The sequence below is a fragment of the Manacus candei genome, unplaced genomic scaffold, assembly GCF_025592945.1.
Source record: "Manacus candei isolate 608988 ecotype Guabito, Panama unplaced genomic scaffold, ASM2559294v1 h1tg000051l, whole genome shotgun sequence".
Taxonomy (NCBI): Eukaryota; Metazoa; Chordata; class Aves; order Passeriformes; family Pipridae; genus Manacus; species Manacus candei.
Window position 1 is genome coordinate 3,156,294 of NW_026138099.1, and position 27,229 is coordinate 3,183,522.

Sequence of the window (27,229 nt, forward strand, 5' to 3'; positions counted from 1 at the left end):
GGTGCTGGGGGATGAGGAAAGGGGGGTTTGTTATTGTTTGAGTCCATCCTTCAGGCAGCAGCTTTTTACCGTCGTCTCTTTGCAGTCTGAAGGTCCTCCATAGTTTACAGGGGGACACCTATGTTGCTATGGTCTTCACAATGGGCTACAGGGGGGGTCTCTGCAACTCCGACTCCTTCCTCTGCTTCCGTGAGGTCCCTCCCACAGGAGACAGTCCTCGATGAACCTCTCTAGCATAAGTCCATCCACCCCTTGGGCAACAGTTCTTTCTAATCTGTCGCCCTGTGGACGACTTCACCAAGGGGGTGCAGTCCTTCATGGGTTGAGCTGTACCAATGTGGGTCTCCCACGGGGGCCACAAGTCCTACCCAGAAAAAACTGCTTCATGGGCTTCCCTCTCCATGGGCCACAGGTCTCCAGAAGGACTTCGATCCATTTGGACCTCCCTCAGGGGGTCACAGCCTCCTTCATGTATCTTCCTGCTCCAGCATGGACTTCTCCATAGGCTGCAGGAGGGTTTCTGCACTCCAGTGGTTCTTTGTGGGTTGCAGGGGCTTCAGCTTTAAGTCTTCGCCCTGCTTCTGGGGGAGGGGGGAGGCCCCCCACTCCATCCCACCCCCCGCCTCCAGCTGCACCGAGCTTGGTAACTACTTGTTCTCCCGGACTGGAATTTCTTCTGCACTACAACCTTCTCTTCCTCTGTTCTTAAATATGTTATCACAGAAGCGCATCTCATTGGCTCAGCCTTGGCCAGCAGCAGGAAATCCCTCCTGGAACTGGCTACCCTTGGCTTTTCCTAGGACAGTGAAAGCTTCTAGTAGCTTCTAACAGAAGCCACCCTATAGCCCCCCCACTACTAAAACCCAGCCACAGGTTAAACCCATGACACCCTATTAGCTGTATTCTGTTCTAGTTAGGTGGCTTGCTTGGCACTTTCTCTAGTTTGTCAGATAACTTCAGTGTGTAGATCATTACTTAGAGCATCCCTGCTGTAGAAGACAGAGCATTATCTTCCTAGGCTGAATCATTTGGCGTATACCAGCTTGTTCTGTGTTCTCATAAGCTAAAAGGGTTCAAGTGTTGTGATCTGAATAGAACATCTGACTGAAGATTGTACTTTGGGCTCTTCAATGACTGAAGTGATGCCTAAAATTGTGGTAGCTTTTCTGTAACTACTTTTCAACTATCATGAAAAAGATGTCTTTACTCATAAAGGTGGTTTGATTTTTCAGATTTTTCACTTTCAAAATACTTTATGGAGGTCAAAACCTTCTTGCAGATGGTTCTTTCACCTTGCTGCTAAACTGTTTGAGTTTCTTATTAGCAAGAGTGGAAAACTTTAGAACCTTTTTAGTTTAAAATATATTCATGATTTAATCATGACCAATTTTTGTTTTCAAGTCATACATAGTCTAGTAGACTTTCCATCACCCTTAGGTCTTTGTTACTCTAGCTCTGGGAATGATCCAGACAGTGTCAGAGCTAAACACCAATCTGGACAGCTTAAGTTTTGGCTCTCAGCAAACTGTAACCTGTCTGTCTAGATTTTGTTGGTATGCTCAGGCACTGCTTTCTTCCTTTCCTTTTCTCTTCCCTTTATCTCTAACCATTGCACTGCCAGAATAAATGGAAAAATGGGTTTATTTACTCTGCATAAAGCAAAACATAGTTTTTCTGAATGTGAGTGTGGCAGAAATATGGGAAAAGGTTTTAAAGGTGTTAGTTGACACCTTGAATTAAGAAATTTATCCCAGAAAAATGTTTTTGTTCTTCACTACAGAGTGACAACCTCATAAGAGAAGACAGTGATTTAACTTGGAGACTTTGGTAACCAGCCAAGAGACACTTTTTGCACCTAGCTTTAAATCGTGAAGCAGAATTGAAATTTTAGCACAAAAGTGAGGGAGTGTGTGTAAATGCCTTACTTTCTTCATATATGTGCCATCATTTTCATTCTAGGATGGAATCTAATCCTTCTTTGATCTGTGTGCCTTGTACTGAAATTAAAAGATCCGACTTGACAATTTACAGTGTTCTGCTATTTCCTTTGCATTGCTTTCATGACCTGATTAAGCTATGATTTTTGTAAGATGGCCTACTTTCTTTTTCTAATTTGTTCACTGCGTGTTATTGCCTGAAGTCTCTTCCCTTGTAGTACATTTTTACAAAGAAAACTGTAATTTTTAATAATTTGTGGTGTTCTTTTTAGTTAATACAGTTTTTCATTAGACTCATTTTCATGACTAAATACGAATCTGTAGCAATTACTATTTACCATTTGGTGCATCTATGATTATATGACCCTTTCTCACTATGAAATCAGTTTAGACCCCTGAAGATTTGTATTTCAAAGTGTGGTGCCTGGTGGATGCTTAGTTGTAAATCTGTTTCTTCCCTTGTTTACCTTATTCAAGAGAAATACATTTGGATTATAAATCAGTTGAGTTCTGCTGAGTTGAGAGGATTTGCTAGTGTCTCTCCAGGGCTTTTACTCCCTGGATATGTGTGAGGTGGAGCTGGGAACTGTTTCTGTCTTCATGCATTTGGAGGAGTTAAGAATTAAAAGTTCTGAGGAATATATTATAACTACTGTGTAAGGGGACATCATACATAAAAAGCAAAACAAGTGTTCAGATTGCCTATTATTCAGAGACCTGTGTAGGATGACTTTTGAATGACACATTATTGAAACTGTACTCCCAAGACAAAGATCTACAACTAAAGAGTTGAGAGCTTCAGTCCTGAAGAAAAGCACATATGGCTGTCCGACTGTATTTTAACTAATTTCTCTAAAAGGTGATACTCAGAAACAATGCCATCTCTCTCAAGTATGTGTCTAGATTGTACATAACTTTATTTTGGTGCATAAGTACAAAATGGGAAGAATCGATAAGGATGGTATATTTAAACATATCCTGTGAAATTCCAGTTGATGTACAGTCATTAAGTGCTTCTTTCTTCTAACATACATGAAGCTGTTCTGCATTCTGCCCTTAATAAAATAGAAAGTCTTTCTAGGTTCATTGGTGAAAATGAGGACAAAATTTGAGCCAGAGGACATAATATACTAATTACCTTAATAGTACTGTAAATTAAATAAATATTACATCAGTCTGATATGATGTGACAAAGGAGAACATGTTATAAATTAAATTATCAGTTGTTTCATCTTTTCAGTTTTTCAGAAAACTCCAATGGAATTAGAGGTGAAATAAATTAGGGAGTCATCTGTCTGGTACATTGATCTATGATATATTATATCCTGTAGGTCATGCTTTAGCTCTGAATTATGACAGCAGATTTGGAGAAATTTATGGTTTTATTAAAAAGCACAGTTTAGAACTTTACCCATGTTGAAAATCGACTTATTTTCTTAAATAAAGGATTCATTCTAGATTAAGTATATTAATAGATATTACAGGACATGCTGCATTTACATGCGTATCATGGGTAGGTCCTCTCAACATATAAAATCTCAGGGTCTCAGTGCAATAAATGCAAAAATGAGTTCCAGCTTTGTAAGAGAACCACTAACCACTTGTAATTATGGAGGAACTAGAGACATAATAATATACCTGGAAAATAGAGTTTCAGAAAAAAGAAACTCTTTGCACAGCTTTTTAAGTACTTGAAAATAGCAAAATATTTATTGAAGCTGGAGCATATTTTTCTTCCACATTAGCACACTAAAAGTCTTAAGGTATATAACATTTCAGATAACTCTTTGGTGATTATGTAGGCATGGTTTTTTTCACTACTGTCCTCAGAGCAAAACCAGAAAAGACAGGATACAGTTTCCTCAGTTCAGCTAAATTAATGGATTAATAGGCCTAGTGAAAATTAGAAATTTTCCAAACTATCAGAAAGCACATACTATCTTTCCTATTGTGAGAGGTTGCAAAGCAACAGAGGCATTGGACAGCATGAAGTTTGCATTTCTAGAAGATAATTTGTAGAAGTAAATCAGTATGAGTATTTTGAACATTCATTGCACAGAATATATTGGGGGAAAACGACAGTTTAGATTGTTCTGGTCAGAGCCGATACATTTTGTTTAAAAAAAAAAATGTAAAATGGGAAGTTCTAACAGGATTGGAGGGTAAATTATGAGCCTCCTTGGTAAGAGGAGATTGTTGTTGAGTTCTGCACTTTTTAAAAGACAGCTTATGTTTTAAAGCCCTTTTTTAAGCTTTTACTATGCCTTCATAAATTAAATTTGATTTAGCTACAGTCAAAATTGTTAGTTTTAATATAATAATATGTAACGGAATTTCTCTTAAAACAGTATTTCCTTCCATTGCCTTTAATCATCAGAACTGTGATCCAGTTCACATCAAAGTTTTATAGGAAGTAAAACCTCCTTATAATCCATGTACTTATAGGTTTGATCCCAGATTGTAGTTCTTGCTGAAAAGGTTTGTAGTGTATGAAGCGGGCGCAAATAGCTTAAGAATTCTGAGTTTTTAAAGTAATAGAAAAATTGATTCCTTGGCTTAAGAAATCTTAGTCACGTAATCTTAAAGAACTTTTTCAATCTAAACGATTCTGTCATTCTCTGCCTTCAAACTGTGTCTCATATTGCCATTACTTCCTGTTTCTCCTCCTTTCACACATATTAAGCTGTTTTCTAGGATCTCTTTTTTTCTGTGAGCTTGACAAATGCCATATGGGTCAATGGACATTAAAAATAATGATGCCATAAAGATAATTTCCCCATCCTCTTGGTTTTTCTTTGTGTTGATCTGTCAACTGGCTTTCATTTCCTCACGACATAGAACCAAATGGTTTGTCTGCTTTAAGGACCTGCATCACCTAACCTGGTATGATAACCAGATTGAATCTTTTTTATTCCATTCTTGGTGAGTCACTTTTGAAATATTCCAACAAAAACTTTTGCATGTGGCGCCATTCTCTTCATCCTGAACAGAAGGAGTTCCCCAGAAACTTGTCTAAACCCGCTCCATTGCTGCAGTATGACAAACAGTGGTGTAGCAGCCAGGTTTGTGCAAAGACTGCTGCTTGCATTGTTGAGAATTCTGCTGCTGTAACTTGATGCCCTCTCATTCTGTATTCAGCATCCCATAGTTTTGCAGCTTTTGATCCTGAGTTTACAGACTTTTAAAGCAGTGGTTGTTACTTAGGAGCAATGTGCAGCTGTGATCCCCATCAAGTCTTCTAAGTTTCTGAAATGTAGAATAACAGCTTCATTTACCAGTACCAAGTGTTTGCATGGCACTAAAAGTAGGAAAGCATAACATTTGTGATTTGAGATGTGAATAGAACCCATAGATCTGGAAAGGACTCGTGCAACATTTCCAATAGCCATTGCACAAATCTTTAGTTAATTCAAGGGGGTACTCAGACAAGTGGAACAAAAGAGATGAAGGGGAAAAGGGACATCTGACTGGTAGAGTCCCTTGGGGAAGAAGCAGAGTGGAGCATTGTAAGTTGTTCTTAAAAATGCTATGTCCAAAATATTACCAACAGGGGATCATCAAGGCAGTCTAGCATCCTAATAGTTTGAAAGTACAGTGGCCTACAGTAAAACTGTGTTTGACTTGGTGTGTTCATAAATATGAGGGCAGAAAGATGATGTGTCTACAAAGGAGTGAGTGAAGCAGAATTGTTGGTCCTCCATCCTGGAGAGAGATGTTCAAAACTTGACTGGATACAGCCACGAGTAACCTAATCTCATGACAAAGCTTTTCCTGCTGGGAGCAAGGAGTTACACCAGTTCCACAGGTCCATTCTAACATAACTTCTTTGATTCTAGAAAAGCTATAGTTTGACATGTGAAAGGAGATTTTGTTTCTTCAGGTACCATCTTTGTAGTCATGCCATAAAGTTTTGCCATAGCTTCTTTAATACCCTAAGGAACCCTACTTTATTTGACAGTGGATATGTGCATTAATGTAGTTACCATTGCGGTACTTAATTTACACTGAAGAACTTTATCAGAAGTATTTTATCAGAAGTAACACTTGTATGAAGGCAAAACAGGATATTAAGAAAATTAGGACTTCAGTATCTCATCCACAGCTGCAAATTGAAACTGAAAGAACTTTGTAGGGTTGTTTTCTGCAATGTTTTTGTGCTTCAAGTAACTGAATAATGGCACTGTTATTTTGATTGATGGAAAATTTTGTTATTCTTACGTTGTCCCAAGTAGAAGGGATCAGTGTTGCTTGGTTCGTTAAAAAATATTCCAGTTAAAGTCTAATTCATTAAAATTACATTAAAATAATTACATGAAACCCAGGATAGGTGTCGTTACTAACTCATTTGTACGTATACAGGTACATAGATGCAGGCATACATGCTTACATTTTGAATCTGAGCAAAAATACATCTGCAGAATGAGTGATGTTCATCTGTGATATCTGCTAATGGATGACAAATTGGTACAATGTTCCAGTCACACTTTTCTTTGATGTGGGACAAAAATAAGAAATGAGATGATACCACAGAGTTCAGAATACTTCTACTCTTTACAGAGGCAATTATCTAAACAACATATTTCATTTTTTTCATCAAAACTATCTTGCTGTTCACCTCTGGGCATGCTCCCACTTGTCTTCCAGCACTTTGTGTTCCTTATTCACATAGTCATATATGGCTTAGCATGAAGTTTGAAAGAAAACAATTCTGAGATCAGAGCACTTCTCTTTTTCTACATAGTAAATAAATGTAATACTTCACTTGGCTGATTTTTCATTGGCAACCAGCAATCCAGAACAATTGAGCATAGGGTAGAGGGGTAATATGAACTCCTAGTTAGAATGAAAATCCTCAAATGACCTTCATAATTATTAATATTTTTTCCTACGGGAAATCAAATCTCCAGAATTGATTGCTTATTTGGTAACTAGAGAAAATAACAGCTGTGCCAGACCTTGTTGCTTTATGTATTGTATCTGTTCATACCTGTTCACACAAGTGCATATTTATTTTTGACTTGTGGGTAAAGAACCTTTTGAATGTGGGAAAGATTTGCATAAGGAAGAGTCAGAGCCTCTCTCTCTTTTGTTGAAGTGGGTGGTTCATAATGGAAATGGGGGGTTGAATAATCATCATCTGGCTTACAGAGGCTGCCAGAAATGCTGCTGGTAAATGTTGTTATTGGCAGCAATTGCTGGCAAGGATGACTGCCATTTTTTTTTCTGAATAACCAGTGTCAGAACTGTTGAGAAAAGAGCTTTATTCAGTGACAATTTAATTTTAAAATATTTTCACTTATTTTTCTCAAATATATTTAGGTTTTAAGGAAAAGCTGATTATTCTGACATTCATGTTATTTCATGAAAAATAATTTAAGAGCCATTTTTTAATTTAAGAAACACTTAACAGCAATATGTGGACTGTGGGGGTTTTTTTACACATTATAGACCATTTTGGTATTGGACAGTATTTTTGTGTTTTGGTGGCTGTTGAACATGTTCATTTGATATATTTCAGCTGACAGTTCCTTCATCTCTGCCTCTGCTGGGTACATAAAATTGCCATGTATTTGCTGGTGCAGTGTTGCAAATTCAAGTTGTTGGAGAGGTCAGAGTTCCTCTCCCAGGTAACTTAAAATACAGTTCGCATCTGCAGAGATGTCTTCCCAGTCCTCCACCAGAAGCTTTTTTTTTTTCAGGCTCGTTTGCAGAAAGATTCAAGACCAGTGAACAAAATAAAGGAATTATTCCTGAGCTTTGTGTTTGAAGTTGCCTCTCACTGCATTTGAGTTACAAAAATATTTATACGGCCATTGCAGTTTTTTAGTTTACAGCAGTAGAGCTGCAAGATTATGTTTCATACTGGTGGCAAAAATGTGAAGCAGTTTCAGTTTTGATTTACTGTATTTACTTTTTTACATAGTTGAGGACTCTTCACTTACCTCCCATTTCCTGATTCATCTCTTGTTTCCTAACTTTTGCATAGCAACTGTATCAAATTTTTAGCCAATAAATACACTGTAGGTCTTTTTGTGCAGCTAGACATTGCTTCTACTAAAATAATTGCTTGGAGTCTTACTTGGATAATGGAGACATTCCTAGTTAATACAGACTTTCACACAAAAGCATTCACACAAGATTTTGTCAATTAAAATAGTAGAGTCAATTACTGTGACACTAAACAACTTCTGAAATACTAACTTCGAAGGTCTCTTGTGTCAGTACCTCCTTTTCTACAGTTATCATCTCCGAATGCGCTCTCACTCAAATAAGCATTTTTACCACCATGTACAAGTTATGTGCGCAGTACAAGTTTTTCACTGAAAAATGCATCTTATTTACTTCCTCACTACCTTCTCTATCACAACATTTCAACAAAACTTAGTCCCTCCGAATTTGCGAAATCCTGATTTTGTTAACAGGCACTATCTAAATTGCTAACAATTTTTTAAGAAGCAAGTAATTGCTACATTTTTTGTTCAGTGTGCAAGATACAGTACACCCACTAGATGCCACTCTAGACAATATTAAAGACAGTAGTGGGTGAAACTCCACTACTGCATCTCTATTGTTTCAGATTAATATTGTACTCAGTCTTTTCTGTCAAAGCACTGTTTGTTAACTGGGAAATGTTGCTTTCCCTTTACTGGGTACCAGCTGATACGGCTCTTAAATGCTGTTTTGGTACTTTTCAGGTATTTTTCAGGATTTGGCATTTTAGAATCAGGTGCTTATAAATTATACCAATTCTGTTATTTTTCTAATTGCAGGAGTAATCGCATATTTTTCCAGAGCAGCAGATAGCAAGGAGAATTTCAATACATAAATCCGAACTAGAAATCTTTCATTTTAACATGAAAACTGAAAGTGTAGGTATTAAAAAAAAAAAAAAAACCAAGGAAGTATATTCCTTTTTAATTCATTAAAAATTAAGGAAGAGTTTTCATTTGAATAAAAATGTGAGAAAACTTGATTTATACATTTAGTTGTATTTGTTTTAATGTTTAATGATCATAGAAAAACATTTCAACGTAAAATCTTTTATATAACAAGAGGTACATGGTAGAAAGAAATTTCATTTTATTTTTGTTTTATAAAAGCTTGCTTCTAGTCATAAAATTGGACAGTCCTGTGATTCATTAGTAAGTACAGTGTTTTTTCTTGTCCAAGATTATATCATCTGTTTATAGTTACCAAATTTCTACTCACTTTTGGAGTTTGTCTGCTATATTTCTTATTCTGTTGCATAAGGTATTTTTAAACTAGACTGGCAACTGTGTCAGGTTGTGTGAAATATGGGAGAATTTTTTGCTGGAATGTGTATATCAGAAAAATGGAGGCATAGCTGGCAATATCAATGTTTTTATGCAGTTTGGGACTGACTGCAGACAAAAACAGAACAGGGAAGTTACCCAGACCAGCGGATCTTGGGGGATGGTAAACCAGTAATCCTCCTGCTAATTTTCCCTGTGCAAAGCCAGGGAGGCTATGGTGAACTCTTGCTGCTGTTGGACAGGGGTTGCTGTTGAAGCTTGGCTTCACTGCTGAGAATGGCTGTCAGCTACTGAGAAAGCCTTGAGCCAGCTCCAACTGCACATTTCTGTACAGTAATTATTCACAAGTTTCTGTCTGCAGCCTTTTCTATTGAAATTGAAATAAGATTTTTCTGGAAGCAACTTGATGAGGTAGAGCTGGCTCATAAAATTAAATCAGGTACTTGGACAAACTGTTAAATACTGCCTGCTCACCCCTGTTGCTGTTCCTTTTTTGAAGAGCCACACTGTCATGCTTGATTTGGCAAAGCTTCCTTCACATTGCATCTGACCGAAGGTCAGGTCCCCAATGCTGAACTCTTTCTATACTCCCTTGAAATCCTATCCCAACTTCCAGTAAAATTACTGTAACATGAAACTGTTTTTTACATAAGAAAAGTGCATCCTGTAAATGACAAGTGTTTTCCAGAACAGTAGTTCAACCATATCATCATGTCAAACTTTCTGTAATTAAACTGATTAAAAATATTATGGCAATAATGTTACATATATAATTAAGATAAGGAAAATAGTGACCATGCAAAGGAGTGAGGTCCTAGTAACAGAAAATCAGTTTAAGAGAAACCTTAGAAGATAATAAGCAGTATTGTTGGTGGAATTAATTTTGAACAAAAATTGTTTTATCAGCAGTGGCATCCATAAATGACTCAAACAAATTGGATAAACAGAGAGATAAAGACTGCAGAAGGTTAAGCAGAGATTGATTAGTCAAAAAATAAATTGCTTCTTATTTTTTGCTTAATCCATGAGTCATAGTAAAATGAAATAACGAAACCATCTTAGAATGTTTGATCTGTTTTGGTGAACCGAGAACCTGTAGAGCAGTTGAGATTTTGGATGCTTCATCTGCTCAGGCAGATAAAATCTACTTGAAAATTTCTAGGCCGTCTTTCAGTTCCTGCAAAACATCTACAGAGTACACATCTGAATGACAAAATATCAAAATGTCAGTTCACCATCTTTAACACAATTTTGAAATAATTTGCAGAGGGTTTATATATGCAATTTCGTGGTCACATAATCTGTTGAGAAAAGCATGAAAGGTCCAGAGCCCATGTCCTGTGAAGACGGGGTGAGAGACCTAAGCTTGTTTAGTCTAGTGAGCAAGACACTAATACTTGCCAACAAGTATTTTGGAATTGCAGGAGTGCCATGGAGCTGAATTTTTTGAGGTGGACAGTATAACTAGATTGTGTCTTGGGAAGTTCAGGCTGTATGTTAGGAAACATTTTTCCCTTGCATGTTAATTTAGCAGGGGGACAGGGAAATTAGAGAGTTACTGAAATCCGTCTGTACAGGCTTTCAAGACTTCCCAAGGCAAAGCCATGACTGACATGCTCCCATGTATCATTAGACCTACTGAAGTGAAAGACTAACCTAGGTGAACTTTAGAGATGCCTTTCTGCCAACCAAGCCTTCCAAGATATGTGATAGTCACTGTCAGATGGTTATATTTAAACGAATTATAGGAGGAGTTGTTACTTATTCAATGTTGTATGGTGCTTAATTGTATGAGCAGTGCAGCAGCATCCCTTCTAATGTGTAAGTACATAATTATTCCCTCTATGTTCTCTTTGGTTTTAAATAGTAACTGTCATCATCTAATTGTAGTGGTTTTACCTCTAATGGACCTAGCCTTTATTTGGAAACCATCCAGGTAGCCAGGCCCTGAATGTGTATTGGATAGTAGTATTGTTACATGAAGAGTCTGATTTTGGAGCTTAACTGTAAGTTACTGTTTCTGATTTTATAATGAGTGGTTTCTGGTGACATAAAGGCAACATTATTCTCCAGATAATGGTGTCCAAATATCTTAGTGCAGAGAATTTAGAAGCTTGGCTCTTGGGAAGAACTGCTTAAAAGTGAATGTTGATACTAATCTGATTTCTTTTAAATTTCTAATACTACAGTCTTATTACATACATCTTTTGTGAAGGCATATTTCTTTGTGGAGCGCTGCAATGTGGCATACATTCAGAGAAAATAACCAGTGTTAGCCTAATTCTTTTTTCCATACTTCTGTTGTAAAGGCAGAACATAGTGTGGGCTCTTCCTTGAGAAGGATCACGGAAATTCATAGACCTGTCAATTATGGATCTTAATGAGAGTGACCTGTTTCTTCACTGATTTAGACAGCTTGTCATCCTTTGTCAGCTCCTTAGAAATTGTGTCTTCAGCCTTCCCAATGTCGTAATCCCTGCAGTTCATGTCATGGAGGTGCAGTAAGGACCATTTTGTAGTGATGTACACTTTGAAATAATCCCTGTACTGAGATAATTACTGTTTGTTTGAACTACCATTTGGTGTGCAAGACACTTCACTGTCTTGTTACAGAAAAATGGTCAAAAAAGTAAATTCTCTAACATACAATTTCAGTATTAGAAAGCAGTATTCTTTATTTGGTGCTGGATGCACAGGGAATACTTCCAAAAGTTTTGTGCATACCGAGTATAGAAAAGCTCCTGTTTATATACCATTTTTTACATACATGTTCATTGGTTTTCCCAGAAGAAAAATACTGATGATAATAATTTCCTCAAAATCATTAACATATGTTCCCTCCTCTTTGCACATGTCTCGGGAGTCCCTCTGGTGGTCATAGACTGAGAAGTTACAGCTGACCGCACAATGAACTGGTCGTACTTCCCAAATATGGAAGTTAGTGTACCTAGGCTGGTTACTCTCCCATTTCTCTTCTTGGTTAATGTTTAACATGATCCTAAAAAATAAGTATTGTGCCGTTCCATAGGCTAGTGATTTTTAAGAATAAGCATTGTATTTTCCCCACCAGCTAAGCAAATAGTTCTTCATCTGGCAGCAGTTTTATTTTTCCAGTATCCTAATCTGTTATAGCTGTATAGGGCATGATTCTTATACCCTAAGAAATAATTCTACTTCAGTGGCCTCTGGCAATGTAGTATACGGGTTTTTATTATTTCTACAGTTCTCTGACTTCCAGTTAATTTTGTTTAGGAGTGGATAATTTAATACAAAATTAGCAAGGGTAACAGTCTGCTACTGCTGAGTCTTTAAAGCCTATTCTCCCAGAATCAGGAGTAGATTCAGATTTAACCTGGCTCTTCCTGGAAATATAGTTAACTGGATGACAGTTGGAACAACTGGCTTCTGGAAGCAAGTAGCTTCTGTATGAAGTGAAACTTTTACTGCACTAAAGAATACAGTGGAGTGAATGAGGCAGGATAATCTAGTAATGTTTTATTTACTTTAGTTACTGACATCCTCAACTATATATCTTTTCTGAAATAACTGATCATTTCCTTCAGTTGTATTAGACCACACATGTCAATCACTTCTGTAAATTTCTCAAGGCTGTGATTATTTTCTTGGATCTTTTTTTTTTAACACAGATCGGTTGTCAATTAATTGAACTATTTTTGAAACCATGAAAACCTGCTTTTTCTCTGATCTCTTGTTTGAGTGAAATCTTTACTACATGTTTTGTCAAGGAGATGTTTAAGTCAAATGCCTCAAACTAAGCATGAAAGGACTTGAGAGACATTTATAAATTGATAATAAGAAAAAGGTGGCTGTAGAATTCAATTCATATTATACAGAATTAATAATTAATATATAAGACATACTCATCTTACACTGAAGACAAAGTATTTTTGTCTTGGTTGTGTATGTCTATTGGTATTTTTGTTATACGTAACAATTAGAGAGTTCGTTTTTCAGCTGATTGGGTGCCAGAAATTGTTTTATGCACGATGTCAATGCAGCTTTAGTCTGCATACGTTTTCTGCTTCATCTCGTTTGGCATCCCTTTCAAATCAAAAATGAAAATGTGCTCTGGGGCTAATAAGTGTTTGCAAAACACAGTTTTCTTGAGCTTTGCTGGAGGAAGGGTTGTAAGTTTATCCAAATAGATGTATTTATTTTGTCTTTGCAATTCTATGTTGTGTATATGGGAAAAAACCAGCATTGTAGATGAAAATATTGCAGTCTATTTGGAAGGTGAAAAGTAGGAACATTTTGTCTAGGTAAGTAATTAGTTTGTCTTTTCCTTGCACTTTTCTTATTGAGAAGTTACAAATAGCTTATAAATTTACTGTGAAAGAACACTTCTAATTGAGTCACTATGCTGTTTTACCTTCTGAGTGTCACATTAGAAGATACCAAGAATTAAGAAGTTTAGGTAAATATTTATAATCTAATCAGTAATTTGTAAGTTTACATTGCCTTCTTTTTTTTATCAAGTTATAAAAGTCAAAACTAGGTAGTTCCCATTGCCTTTCTGTAACATCTTGTTTAGAGAAGAGGTCTGCATAGAACTTTGAGAAGAAAATATGGTCTGATTAACAATTAGTCTAAGGACTTAGGTTTTATGTTCAACTGTGTTGACATTTGAGTTTTTCTCCTTGCAGAATGAAATCCTGGCACCATTGAAATTGATATGAGTCATGAGATCCGAGTGCATGAAAGCAAATGTTTTATCCCTCACATTAGTTTCTTAATATATAAATTCAGCTATTTATTTTCACTCACCACAACAACATGCAATAAAGTTTAATAAATTACACAAGGATTCTGGGGTAATATATGAGACCAAATCACCAATTTTTACTACAAAATGGAATTGGTTTGCAGTTTGTTTTTTGTTTTGTTTTGTTGTTTTAAGTTTGTTTGTGTTTTTAAGTTCCTGTTCATGTTTATGTTTGCCTCTCTAAAATGCAAATTCATGGCAGTAAAGATACAGTTATGGTAAAACTGTCAGAGTTATCTGACAGACTGTTGTGTGGCTCAGCAACAGCAGAATCTGCAGGATTCACCTTGCCATTCTCTGAAGCCCCATTCAGTGGTGAAACAGGCTTTTTCAGGGTGCTGCAGCTTTAAATAATAATAATGAAAAAAGTAAGTTAGTTCCTGTGTTTTGAACCATATTTGTTATGACTCTGTATTAACCATGTCACGTCAGCTTAAGTTCTTCAGAACTAATCAAATTGTAACGTATTTTACAATGACAGAAGAATATTACAGATAGAGTCAGCTTTACTGACATTACAGCTACAGTGAAAAGTGGTTTCAGGAGCAGTTAAAGAATTAAAGGCTAATCCAATGATGTTAGAAACAAATTTTAGCAAATTAGAATTTTTTTAAATTTATGTCATAAGCTTTTGACATTGACAGAATGTTCTCAGGTTCCAAATTTGCTTGCAGTTATTTTAAGACTGATCTCTAAGAACTGCTCAACTCTACACTCAGAATATTCAAAGGCATGTAAAATAAATAATGTATTAAACCTTGAATTGATTATTATGTCTTGTGGTGCTGTACTTGTCCATACCATTAATCACTTTTCAATAACCACCAGTGCATACTCAGACTTTACAAATGTACCTATTACAACTTTCATGTTCATGACTAGTGTTTTAAAGAATACTTATGCTTCAGGAGTTGAATTTGCAGAAGGAAAATGCTTGGATATTTAATGAAATGGATCCTTTTACCAAATAAAGTGAAAATGCATGAAATTATTAAAAAAATAAATTCACAACCACCAAAATTCTGCTCTTCTTTTTATTCCAGAATCGAATGGAAGAAAGCAAAGCACTCTTTAGGACAATTATCACATATCCATGGTTCCAGAATTCTTCAGTTATTCTGTTCTTAAATAAAAAAGATCTATTAGAGGAGAAAATTATGTACTCCCATCTAGTTGATTATTTTCCAGAGTATGATGGTAAGTATAATGACATCAGAGTTCATGCTCTGTTTACACTGCAGCAATGGCAAACTGTAGTAGCTATGTCCAAATGCTAGATAGATAGATCCTTGGATATATTTTACTCCTTCAAGAAAAAAAAAAGTAAAATGTGATGGAACTGTTGTTGATTTTTAGACTGCTAGATTTTCATTTTATTCTGTAATTAGTTGTGGGTAGCATGGCAGAACCTTTAGTGGGAAATTATAGTGAAACGCATTCTGTCCTTTTTCGTAAATTGGGGGAGAGTTTAAATTGAAGTGCAAACATTAAAAATAAATAAAATGCATTCCTCAGTTGTACACGTAGTTGTTCATACTTTTGGGTTTTTGAGGTTTGGTTTTTTGTAAGATTGAATACCTAAGGGGAAGTGTCATAAACTGTCTGTAACACTCAGAGAAACAAGTGCCACCCCTTATACCCTTTCATTGTACCTTTTAGTTTATTTTAATTTGACATTAATTATGTGAAGCTTAATGTGCTTGTCCATAAAAAGAATTGTGTGTTGTATAAGTGTTTTTACTAAAGCTGTGCTTTCAGAAAGTTCTTCTGAGAGGAAAACTAAGCATTTTGAGGTAACTTGAGTGAAAGAGGCCTTGGTAACAGAGAAAAATCAAACTCATGTAATAAAAGAGGTCTAGAGAACTAAGTGTTCCTATTTTTCAAAAAAGAAAATTGATTTCATCCCACCAGGAAGTGAGTAGCTGATTGGGAAGCTGAGAAAAAGATTAAAACTCTCATGTACAAATATGGAAAGTAATAACAGGAAAAATGTACATTTTCTGTTCTGTTAAAGGGGAAGGGAACAATCAACAACCTTCAGGATCGATCAGACCATATTATTTGTGAGTCAGTGAAAATTTAGTTTCATGGTACTATACAGAAGAAAACTAGCAGTTGAATAGAAATATGCTTGTTCTTTGGAATTTAATTAGTGTGACAAGTTCCCTAGATGGCATCCGGAAGGTGAAAAGACCCTACAATCTGCTCAGCAGTTATCACCACTCAGGTGTTAACAAATTCTTGTCCAGAAAAAAAACCGAGACAGAACTCAGTGGCTCAGCTCATAGAAAGTCTGTTTCCCCTGTCCTTTGCCATTAATGAAGGGGAAAAAAGATTATGGACTGGTACAGGGTTGTTGGAGTCAAGACCTGGAAGTCTTCAAGAGTCGTTGTCTCTTAATTCTGCAGATCTTTCAGGACTTAACTCCAGAGGCAAGGCTATGGTTTGATTTGATTACTTCCAGTGACAGAGTGAGGTCTGTGGCTTACAGAGGTCACCATGTGGTCTCATCTTCTGTCCAGCACACTGAGGATGTGGGAAGGTATCAGAATTAGGTATTTTTCAGCTGGATCAATTCTCTCATCTGTTTTTCTGCACAAAAGAGAAGGTAGCATAGGGATGAGAACTGCTGGCCAGGATGCCAAATTGCATGAATTAAATCAAGCTAATCAGTTAGCTCGATTAGCTAATCGAGCACAGTGCATTGGAAGGAGGACCCGATGCATGCTCATGGGTCTGTGGATTGCATGAAGACATCCTTGTATGGCTATTACTAGAAAACTGACTCAAAGACTGGAATGAAGAGCTGGGAGAGTGTCATGGATTGAGAGCCCCAAAAATCCAATTCCCTAGTCCTAGCCTCCTCCCACATCTCAATCCAGTGTGAGATGGTTTCCAGACACCACACAAGACTCAAAATGGGGGAAAGGGAATATATTATAATGACTGTACAAATAAATACTACAATACATTATATACAATCTTAATTATCTCTACCATGACATAAGTATTTACAAGGGATCAAATCTCTTCTCCCCTGCAAATAAAAGTCCATGAGGGAAGAAGGAAAAGATCCTTTTCTACTCTCAGAGCAGCAATGTCTCTAAGGCAGCAGGTTCCCTTCTTCTCATGCAGCAGCATCTGTATCTGGATCTCTGCCAGTACACACGAGGGGTATCCAAGCCCCTTGGCCCGTCGTCTTCAAGCGAGGGTCTTCTCACCCTAGGACTGCCAGCAGGGACAAAACTTGCTTCACCACGGTCATATCATGGGGCGTAAGACCTCCATGAAGGTCCCTTCCTCGGGGGATTCACCCCTGAGTCAGAACATCTCGGGCAGCTTTCAGTTGAAGGCCTTTGCCTCAAGAGTTCCACCAGAGCTCCTGTGCTCTGTCTCAGGCTGCCAGCTTGGCAGCAGCAACGAGGGAGGGGCAAGGTCACCCCCTCTGCATTCTTTCTCAGAGCTTTTTAGCTCCTTTCTGCAGTGCTGTAGCACTTTAAGACTCTTTCAAGTAAGAGTCCATCATCCTCCTCCTTTCTCAGAGGTCTCCAAGGAGTTTGGGGTTTTAGTTTCAGTTCTTACCCAAACTTCCTCTGTAGAACTCAGTTCTTTCTCTGCTGCTGGCTGTCGTTCTCTTTCTCCTTCCGGGAATTCTCTGTGTTACTGCCTGCCTGTTGTTGCCGCTTGGTCCTGTCTCTTCTGGCTCTCTACCACCATTTCTTCGGTCAGTGCAGTTCTGCTGCCGCTTTTCAGTATCTCTTGCTGCAGCTCACAGTGGAGAAACATCCCCCGGCTTATAGCTACAGATACGTAGTCCAGCTTAACACTGTTCCAAGTCCCTGCAGCCCCAGCCGGGGGCTGGGGGGGCCAGAGCCCCCCAGGGGGGCTCCTGCCCTCACTCCTCGTGGCTTTACAACGTGGCCACTTCTCCCACAACAACTACAACAACTACCTTCTCTTCTGTTCTGCTTGTGATATGTTTATATTTTGCAGAAGCGCTCATTGGGTAAAACCTCAAAACTTCAAGGGTCACCACCCCCTGGGATTTTACCATTTTATAACTTCAGGGGGAAAACTGTTTCCCCCCACCACAGAGAGGGAGAGAGGAGTGGCTATAGTTGGGAGGAAAAGAAGCGAAAGGCTAGAGAGTGTTGTGTTTTTGAAGCTGTAGAAGTGATGATGTCATCTGTGTTTGTATGTGTATATATGTACATCTGTTCACGGCACATACACCTGTATAGTGCAGAATCTTACACCCCCTTCACATGGATTTGCAGCACTCAAGAAAGTACATGACTTCTCATCCATACATTCTTTTCCTAAATTTTATAGAATTACCCACATTGGAAATATTAGCAATTACAAACTTGAAGTATTAAAAATAAGTTCTGTTATCCAGTTGTTGAAAAATATGTGGACATACGCTGACCCACAAAGTACAGATTTCATAATTACTGAAGGACAGATCCACCCATAACAGTTGGCTGCTGGTATTTATATTGCCATGTAACAACAGGACTAATGAAGAGAATAGGAGGAGGCAAGAGTATAGAAAATGTGTGTTCTGTAGAAACTCACGTTCCAGAAACAGGAGAGCAAGGGAACAGTGGCTTCTCTAAGCAGCACTGGAATAATGGAACAGAATTCAGCAACATGTGGCTTGTGTTCTTGCGTCTGCGCTGCTCTTGTGGCTGTGAACATGAATGAATCCTCACTGTTCTAGGCTGGAAGTCATTGCCTACTGTGTTCTTTTAAGATGAAAATGTAGTTTGGTTACATTGACTCTCTGTCCTTCTGAGAGTTAAAACCTTAATTTAGATCTGATAGGATCATTAACATACATAATGTAGAAAACAAGTAGTCGGTTAGAACATGAGCCTTTTGCAATCAACAGCTTTAGCTGGAGAGCACGTGTATTTTATTATCCCTTAAAGTAAATTAAGTTCTGTTGGTAACGGTGTCAGACCAGTCCAGCATATAACTTCACTACGCTTCTTATTAAAATACACATAAAACTAGTGAATCTTGCAAGGCTAAAATAACTAAAGTCTAATTTAGGTATAGCAGGTTTAGAACATTCACCAATTCTATTAGCATTTTTAAAGATTTAATAATATAGCTAATTTTTTTTTTTTTCATTCTATTCATTTATAGATCACTTGTTTTAAACAGCTGATTTCTCTTAGTGAAGAATGAGGATAGTTAGCAAGAAAAGATCAGCTCTGAGTTGGTGAACTTCTGAAATTTCCTTCTTTATTTTTAATAGTTCCTACCACAAAGAAAGTAGCCAGTATATGATATTATTGATTAGTAAAAGATTCCCCATGTTCTCTTACAGGAGGAGCACAGACTGAGCCTTTCTTGTTTTCTTTTAAAGAACTTGAAATATGAAATTGACTTTTAAGAAAATGGAATTTTTTTTCTTACAGGACCACAGCGGGATGCACAGGCGGCACGAGAGTTCATCCTGAAGATGTTCGTAGACCTGAATCCAGATAGTGACAAAATTATCTACTCTCACTTCACATGTGCTACAGACACAGAGAATATCCGCTTCGTCTTCGCTGCTGTCAAGGACACAATCCTACAGTTAAACCTGAAGGAGTACAACCTGGTTTAACTGTGCCTGGGGGGTCCTCCAAAACCAGCTTTCCATGATTGAAGATACGCAAGAGGGACTGTATTATAATCTGTGAAAACAATTTGCATAATACTAATTTATTGCCGGCCTGGACTCTGTGAATGTCCACAGAGTTTGTAGTTAATATTATGATTTTATTTAAACTATATGGAGGAAAAACAAAAGATGCTGAAGTACATTCACAGCACATTTCCTCATTTTTTTAGGCAAAACCTTGTGACTCAATGTGTTTCAAATTCTCGGTCATACATTTACAAAGGATAGCAGGTTTTTGCTGTTGAAGCAAAATCAAGCTGGTTTCCTCTTTTCCTAACCCTTTCTCACCCCCTCCTTTCCTTCCCCCCTTATGTTTTACAGGGTACAATGGCCTTTTTTTTCCCAGTTGCATTCCTGGGTGAAATATTTTCTGTTGGGTGATTTGGTCAGGAAAATAGTATCATCACAATTTAAGTCATCAGTCATTGTAATTTTACAGTATGTACTTTCTCTGAAGGATCAAAAAGTATTGATACTGTGATTTTTAAATTCTTTGCATGGGTGTCTTCATTCTGTCTTCACTTTGAGACTAGAAGATTGGGATTACAAAGTAGAATTACAGTTGTCTAAGGATATTAAATTTATCCGTAATTTTACAGTTCAGAAAGGTGCACAGAAGACAATACTGAAGTAATTAAGACGCAGTTTTGGATGTACATGGAATATGTTAGAATCTCTTTTTAGTTGCCATGTGCCATTTTTTTCTCTCTCCTTTTATTTACAGATGCCAAATAGAAAAGTGAGACACTACAGTTTCCCCAGTGGCTACAGCCTGAAACAGTGTTGTTTTTCTCAGTTTTGTGGTGTGTTTTTCTTAAGTTAGAGCTTTTTTAAGTGTTCTTTTTCCACAGTAGAAAAATTATTTTTATTGTACAAAATTCACGTTGCCAAATCTGGCTTTTTATAAAACCAGTGCTCTTGAAACAAGATACTGATTGAAATGCCAAACAGAGGGGTTGGGAACTGACCTGATTGAGTCAACTGCCAAATGATTAACACATGCAGTTTTAGCTCATGCGTTCCCTTTTTTAGAAGGTGTTCCATTTTCTAATGCCAAAACCAACAATGTAAGTGAATATGCTATGAATATGACATGCATGTGGTCTACTGATTTAAAAACAGTTTAGATCTCCCCCTTTGTCAGTTAAGACATGAGGTTGTTTTCCATAATAATTTCAAGGCACCTTTAGTTGTATAACACAAAAGTATTAATGAGAGATCATATTCAGGAACCTTTCTTGATAAGGTTGCTTGTTAACTAATTCACAGGCATTTGATAAGCTTTCATGCAAAATAGCCTCTCTCAACGTTCTTTAGAAGAGATTTGTAAATGTAAATGAAGCAGTGAGAAAATCATTCTTTAAATTTAAACGTGCGATTTTTTAACAACAAAAATGCAGCACACGTAGATGAGCCTTTATTCTGCAGGTTGAAAGGTGTTTTTTGACCAGGTGCATGATTGCTAGCAAGCTCTAGGAAACTCGGAGTTCAGACTCATAATTGGATTTATTGTCTGCAATGCTAAGTAGCACTAGAGTGCACTTAACACAGAAATTGCAGCCACATAGCAGCAGATGGGAGGTGGAAAAAAAGAATGGCTTATTAGTTGATTACCAAAGTTAACAATAAATACTAATGAGACGGTTTTCATCCTTAACCCTCTCAATTCCAAAACAACAATAACAAGAACAGTTGCTATTTTTTGCTCCCTCTTAAAACACCGTGTAATTTAAAACTGGTTGTAGGTATAGTGCAATTATGAATGCTATAATCACTGTACATACATATATATATATATATATGGCAGCATCCATATTGGCTTTGTAATCATTAATTTTTGGCAAATTGAATGTGCTGTATTGATATGTATCTATGTAATTGTATTGTATGTCTTATAGCTAATTCACATTTTAAATAATGTTATTTTATTTACTTTTTTAAGAGAGAAGAATGTAAATTTTGTCAGTTTATTTCTGACTAGGGATTTGTTGTTTTTATTTACAAAACAAAATACTATAGTACAGAGCGGTACTAGCATTGTGCTGTATAAAATCATTTCCACATTCCTGAGAAGGAGTAAATTGGAGACACCCAGACGGAGGTCATTCACATTCAAAACAATGTCAGGGCTTTATACAGCTGTAGAAAACAAACTTATTAGAGAACTTAGGCCATTATATCTCTAATTGGAACATAAGCTTTAAATATAAATTAAATTTTTATTTATCAGATTCACATTAGGTTACTTCTACTTTTCTGGTAGGATTTATTGGAAAAGTAAGTTTATAGATATTTCAAACCATTGTATATAAGTACTAATGTGTGTATGCTGTTGCCCTAAAAATACCATGATAAAATATAAAACATCAGATCAATTAATTAGTCTTTCAGAAACTGCAGAAACTTTATGAATAACAACAACAACCAAAAAGTCACTATAATAAACAATTTTAAGGAGTTAAAAGCATTTTATTTAAAAGTAACACTGACATTCTGAATAGGGGATCAGAACAGTGACTCTTTCTTATGTACAGTTTAAGAAAATTGGTCTTGATCTTGCTATAAATTCAACAGAGCTTCTGTTTTCACAGTTCCGCTGTTGATAATATCCCTTCTTTCAACCTGGGAATACATTGCCCACGCTGGATTCAGTGCTATAAATGGAACTGTAGCAAAAAAAAAAGAAAAAAAAAAGAAAAAAAAAGGGGGGGGAGGTAAAAACCCCAAACAAACAAAAAGCCACACCAGACAGTGGTGTCTAACAAAAGTTTGGGCATTTTTAATTTTTTTTTTTTTCTTATAGGATATTGGGTGGGGGAACAGGAAATGTGGTTCGGAGTTTTGTATAAAAACCAAACAAAAGTTTACTCACGCTTTCTAGTTACATTGTGATTGCAAAAGTTTTCAAGAGTGTGTGCCACTGGGCTATTTTCTGGTATTTTTTAGGTGAGTTGAACCTGTGGCAGTGTTTAGATCATTTGAGCATGTTCTGGAAAAAAAGATATTCAGCATGCCAAGGCAAGCTTTACATGAATCACCTAACACAGCATTGCAGTGTGACAGTTTACAAAAACATTTTCTTTTTAAATGACACAGCTGTTCCCACTTGTAGTATATTCCATTGTGGTGGTGGTGGTGCTGTTGTTTTAATTGATGGTTTCTACTATGCCTTATAGTGCTTAAGTCCAGAAGTTTGTGCCTCTAACATGAAGCTGAAGGCAAAAACATCAAGACAGAAACCCTTTTAACTTTGCCAAAATGATGTGTTTTCTTTGAATGGTATAAATGGGGGAGGAGGGAAAGAAAACATCTTGGGAACTTGTGTATTCTAGATGTTCACTAGCACAAGAAAGCTGTAATACATGTTTTACAGAAACCTTGAACTTGCCTTTTTCACTAATTAACTGACACTGTCCTTACAGATGTAGGATGATGCAGCTATAAGGGCAGTTTACTTTTTATAATTCAGTCTCTTTTGATTGTCAAGGTGTATGGACTGTAATTTTTAATCATACTGCCACATGATTGTGAATCCATTTTTAAAGTTTGAAAGTGGAGAAGAGACTTTTAATGCTGGAAAACAGTCAGAATTGACTGCATGATCTGCAAAAACTCTATATGGGAGAAAAGGGCTGCATATAAAGATACTGCTAGACTCCCATAAGGTGGGAAGAAGACTTTCAGATTACTCAACCTCATGACCCTTTCCTTGTTAAACATTCTTCACGAAAGAATAAAATATTAGGAGAAGACATGGACATGTTAACCCACATGAAAAAAAATAAATTTAGACAATAATTTATTATTATGTGCTGCTATTTTTGGAGCTCTGTGCGTGGTTTTCCTGCAGACTATTACATTAGTGAACTAATGAAGTGTTCACAGCATATTAACAAGGCCTACACATGACCTACCTCTAGTTAAGTGATCAGTAAAATAAATATGTTTTGGAGAGACCGACATAAGTTAGGAAATTTAAATGTCCTAGTATAAGTGATTAACCATGATATTTTAGAAATTGAGATTTTGCAAAGGCGGTCCAGTCCCTCTTTTGATATAAACCATAAATTCTAAAATTTAACAGGCTTTAAACAACTAAAGTCATCTGACTCTGTCCGGTTTGTTAGTTTAGTAGAGATCTTGCAAAGCAACACATTTAGTTTGAGAAGTGGAGCTGCTGATACTTCCTCTGTTTTGACTTCTGATTACCCATAACGTTTTGAGTTCTGTCAATCAACCAAGAAACTTTCCTATGTAGTCAATGCAATGAGGTCAAGATTTAGCTGGTTAAAGGGATTTTGCCATGTGTTTCACTTGAGCTTTTTCACAGTAGCCATACTGCAGGGAAAAAAGAGAGATTTTGAAAATATTGTCAAAAATATAAAGCCAGCCATATCAAGGTAAATGTAAATCTGTTGATTCGGGGGTTTTTTCTCTCAAAATACAGTTTAAGTCTGTTGCTGGATTTCTCATTCACCATGCTGCAGGAAATCCTTATTTGTCCAGTTTTAGTTTTTTTTTTTAGGGAGGAGTGTCAGATGCATTTTAAAACTTTGAGTATTTAAAAATAAATATCATATTTGCTGTTCTTAAAGTGTCATTTAAATGCATGTATTGTGTGTCACTTGAGGGACAGAAATAGTTTTTTTGAAAAACTAATACCGTACAGTTACTGCCCCTCAAAAATGTTGCTGGTTAAAAATACAGTATTTTTGGCCAATACCTTCGTACTATAGTATCTTCATTCCTGAAATTTAGTTTTTCTGAAATACTGTTTGGGCTTTTTGTTCTCCCAAAGTGCTTTTGTTATAGTAAATGGTGGATAGATGTGTTACTCCACAATTAATTTTTAATTATGTGTGCTCCATCATCATTGTCTAAATATTTAAATTTCCAGAATATCTTTGTTACAGCCAGACATTCAAAACCTTTAAGGTTTGTTACAGTGGAGATGGTAATTTGACAGTATTATTAAAGGTTTGGAGTTTTTTTGGCTTGTGTACAATGGAAACTCAGAAATGGGGGGTGAGAAGAAATAAACCCCATACCTTACTACTAGAAAATTCAGACTGTGTAGACAGGTGAATTTCTTAAAGATTTTGGATGATTGCAGTAGTACTGCAAGAGCAAGATGTTCCTTAGGTCATCTTGTTCACCTGTGCCGTGGCAGGAATAAGGGAAAGATGCCTATGAGCTACTTCTCAGGAGTTTGGCTCATACTTTGTCAACAATCAGTGGATCTCCTGTCTTCATTACTGAAGAAATAGAAGTTCAGGCCAGTTGCAAAAATTAGTTTGTTTTCTATTACATGATCACAATGGTTTAAGTAAGATTCCCAGAGTGCAAACAGTTTACCTAAGCAAGGACTTGAGTGAATGATTCCTCATTTTAATTTCCAGTTACAGAATGTAAGGGAGAGGAATCAGTAGGGAAGGATTTATTTTATCTTTATGTCTCAGTGACGATAATGCCAACAAAATACAGTGTCAGTGGTGACTGTTGGATACGTGAAATAAAAGTAGAAACTATCTGTGTGATAAATTGTGCATAGTTGTGATTAAAACCTGCCATCAGATCATTACAATCATCTCACCAGATTGCTGAGCACTTGTAGGATACTGTTCCAAACTCCTAGGAGTTCGAGAGTATTTGTAGACTGCCACAAAATACACAGTTGCCGGCTCCTCAGTAGCACGTGTGGTATCAGTATCTGACATCAAGGCACCTGCCCCACTCATAGCTCATTGCTACAAAAAAGAGCTACCCTCTGAGGCCTCTGTTCCCAGTTTTCAACTGCTGGGAATTTTTCCTCTCCCTTATTTCAGCCTTCCTGCTTGGCCAATGAGCTGAGTGAAAAAAAAAAAAAACCAAACCCTCTTCTTGTTTGATTGCTTTACTAATCTAATTTTCAGGGGTGTCAGCTGATTTGGCTGACTAATATTTCCAATAAGTGCTAAGCTGACTAAGTGGAAGAGGTAGAATTGTGTGGCCAAAAGGCTTAGAAATGAAGAAAAAAAGGAGTAACACTCTTTCCCTTTTTAAACCTAGTCCTGTAGTATCTAAAACCTTCATTTTATGCAGTCTGGGGGCTGTTAGCTATTCTGGCTTGGAAGGGTTGCACTTTTCACTTTGAAAGGTCTTGACTGCATTTTTATCTGGGAAGAAAATGAAATTGTAGAAAAAGGAGAACTCTTTCCTACTCCACTTTAAAGTTTCACACCAGTTTCTATGTATATGAAGTAAATGCAACTGTAGTCAGACTGATGCCAACAAGTCACCCTTAGTGTTAAGGATGGAGAAATACAAGAATTGGGCTTTCATTCATCTCACAGGGTGAAAAAAAAAAGGAAGAAAAAATAGTTCATTTCCAGTAAGATCTTTAAAAAATGGAAGTTTTCTATCTTATTTAAAATGCTGTGCTGCTGTGCATGACATTCAAGGTTTGCTGTGTCCTTGTCCAATGCACTCCTTCCTTCTCCATTCACACTCGTCTATCACACTGATTAATTGCTTCCTGCCATCAAAAGAAAATACTTCTACAGTATTGCTTTATGTATGTACACTCTGGAATACTTTCTGATCCTTGTGAGTTAAATGTAAATTGATCTGATAGAATTCAACAAATGAGGATGTGTAATACAGCTGAAGAGGAACACAATTTCTGCTTAATCTTGTTTAATGTTCCTTCTGCCTTTTTGTTTTGATTATTTTTCTGTATCTTTCTTTTATCCTGCTTGCCATAAAGAGAAGGTTACTTGACCTACCAGATTCAGTTCTGGTAGTCATTACAGAATTGATTATACTGGCTGCATTAAAGACAAATTGTGAGTAAGAACAGCTTCAGAAGGTTCCTGTAATCAGGGGCAGATCCAACAAGCCTTTTGGACAGGCATTTAAGAAAACAAAACTGTAACACTATAGTCGGAATGCAGTCAGCTGAAGGATGTAGTAGGCAAATGTGAGCCTAATTAAGCCATTTCAGTATGTCATTTCGCATTGTCAATAGAGAACTGTTTGCCAGGATGTTACGGAAAGTTTGGTTTTTTTCCTACAGTCCTATATGGGGTGGTTAATGCAACGATTAGGCTGGCACTCAACTGAAGAGATGCTTTAATTCGACTGTAAGTTCAAATGTATTCTTGCGGAGATTATTGCATAAGATTACTTTATATGATGCTAAAAACAACGAGAAGATTACTTGCATGCAGTAAATATTTAAGATATTGCACTTTTATACATTTATTATAAAGAAGAATCACTCCCTAGAAATAAAATTCCATTTATCTCACAATGAAGTATCTGGAGTCTCTTAACAGCTGGCAGTTATTGTGCACTCAAGTGTGATTATTGTATACTAGAGATTAGTTCATTTGTTACCATATACTGCAAAATACTTGGTTTATTATAAATGCTGATTTTGGAAAGGCGGAATAATGTTTTTGTGACTGTCTTGATGTCTACTTTTCTCAGCATGTCTTAGGAGAACCTGATTTATTTTAGTTGGAGAAACTGACTGATGTAATATCCGCTGTCAGGGTTTTTCTTCAAGTGCTTTAGA

At 36.7% G+C, this 27,229-nt stretch overlaps 1 protein-coding gene across 3 annotated transcripts in view; it reads left to right on the forward strand.

Annotated features, from left to right (window-relative positions):
* The window catches only part of LOC127477300 (guanine nucleotide-binding protein G(q) subunit alpha), a 131,963-nt gene extending 105,385 nt beyond the window's left edge, over window positions 1-26,578 (forward strand). For all 3 annotated transcript variants that reach the window (XM_051801490.1, XM_051801492.1, XM_051801491.1), the window contains exons 6-7: window positions 15,038-15,191; window positions 19,424-26,578. In XM_051801490.1, coding sequence (XP_051657450.1) covers window positions 15,038-15,191; window positions 19,424-19,614 — 345 coding nt within the window. In that variant the 3' untranslated portion in view covers window positions 19,615-26,578. The remainder of the gene's footprint in view (window positions 1-15,037; window positions 15,192-19,423) is intronic.
* The last annotated feature ends 651 nt before the right edge of the window (window positions 26,579-27,229 follow it).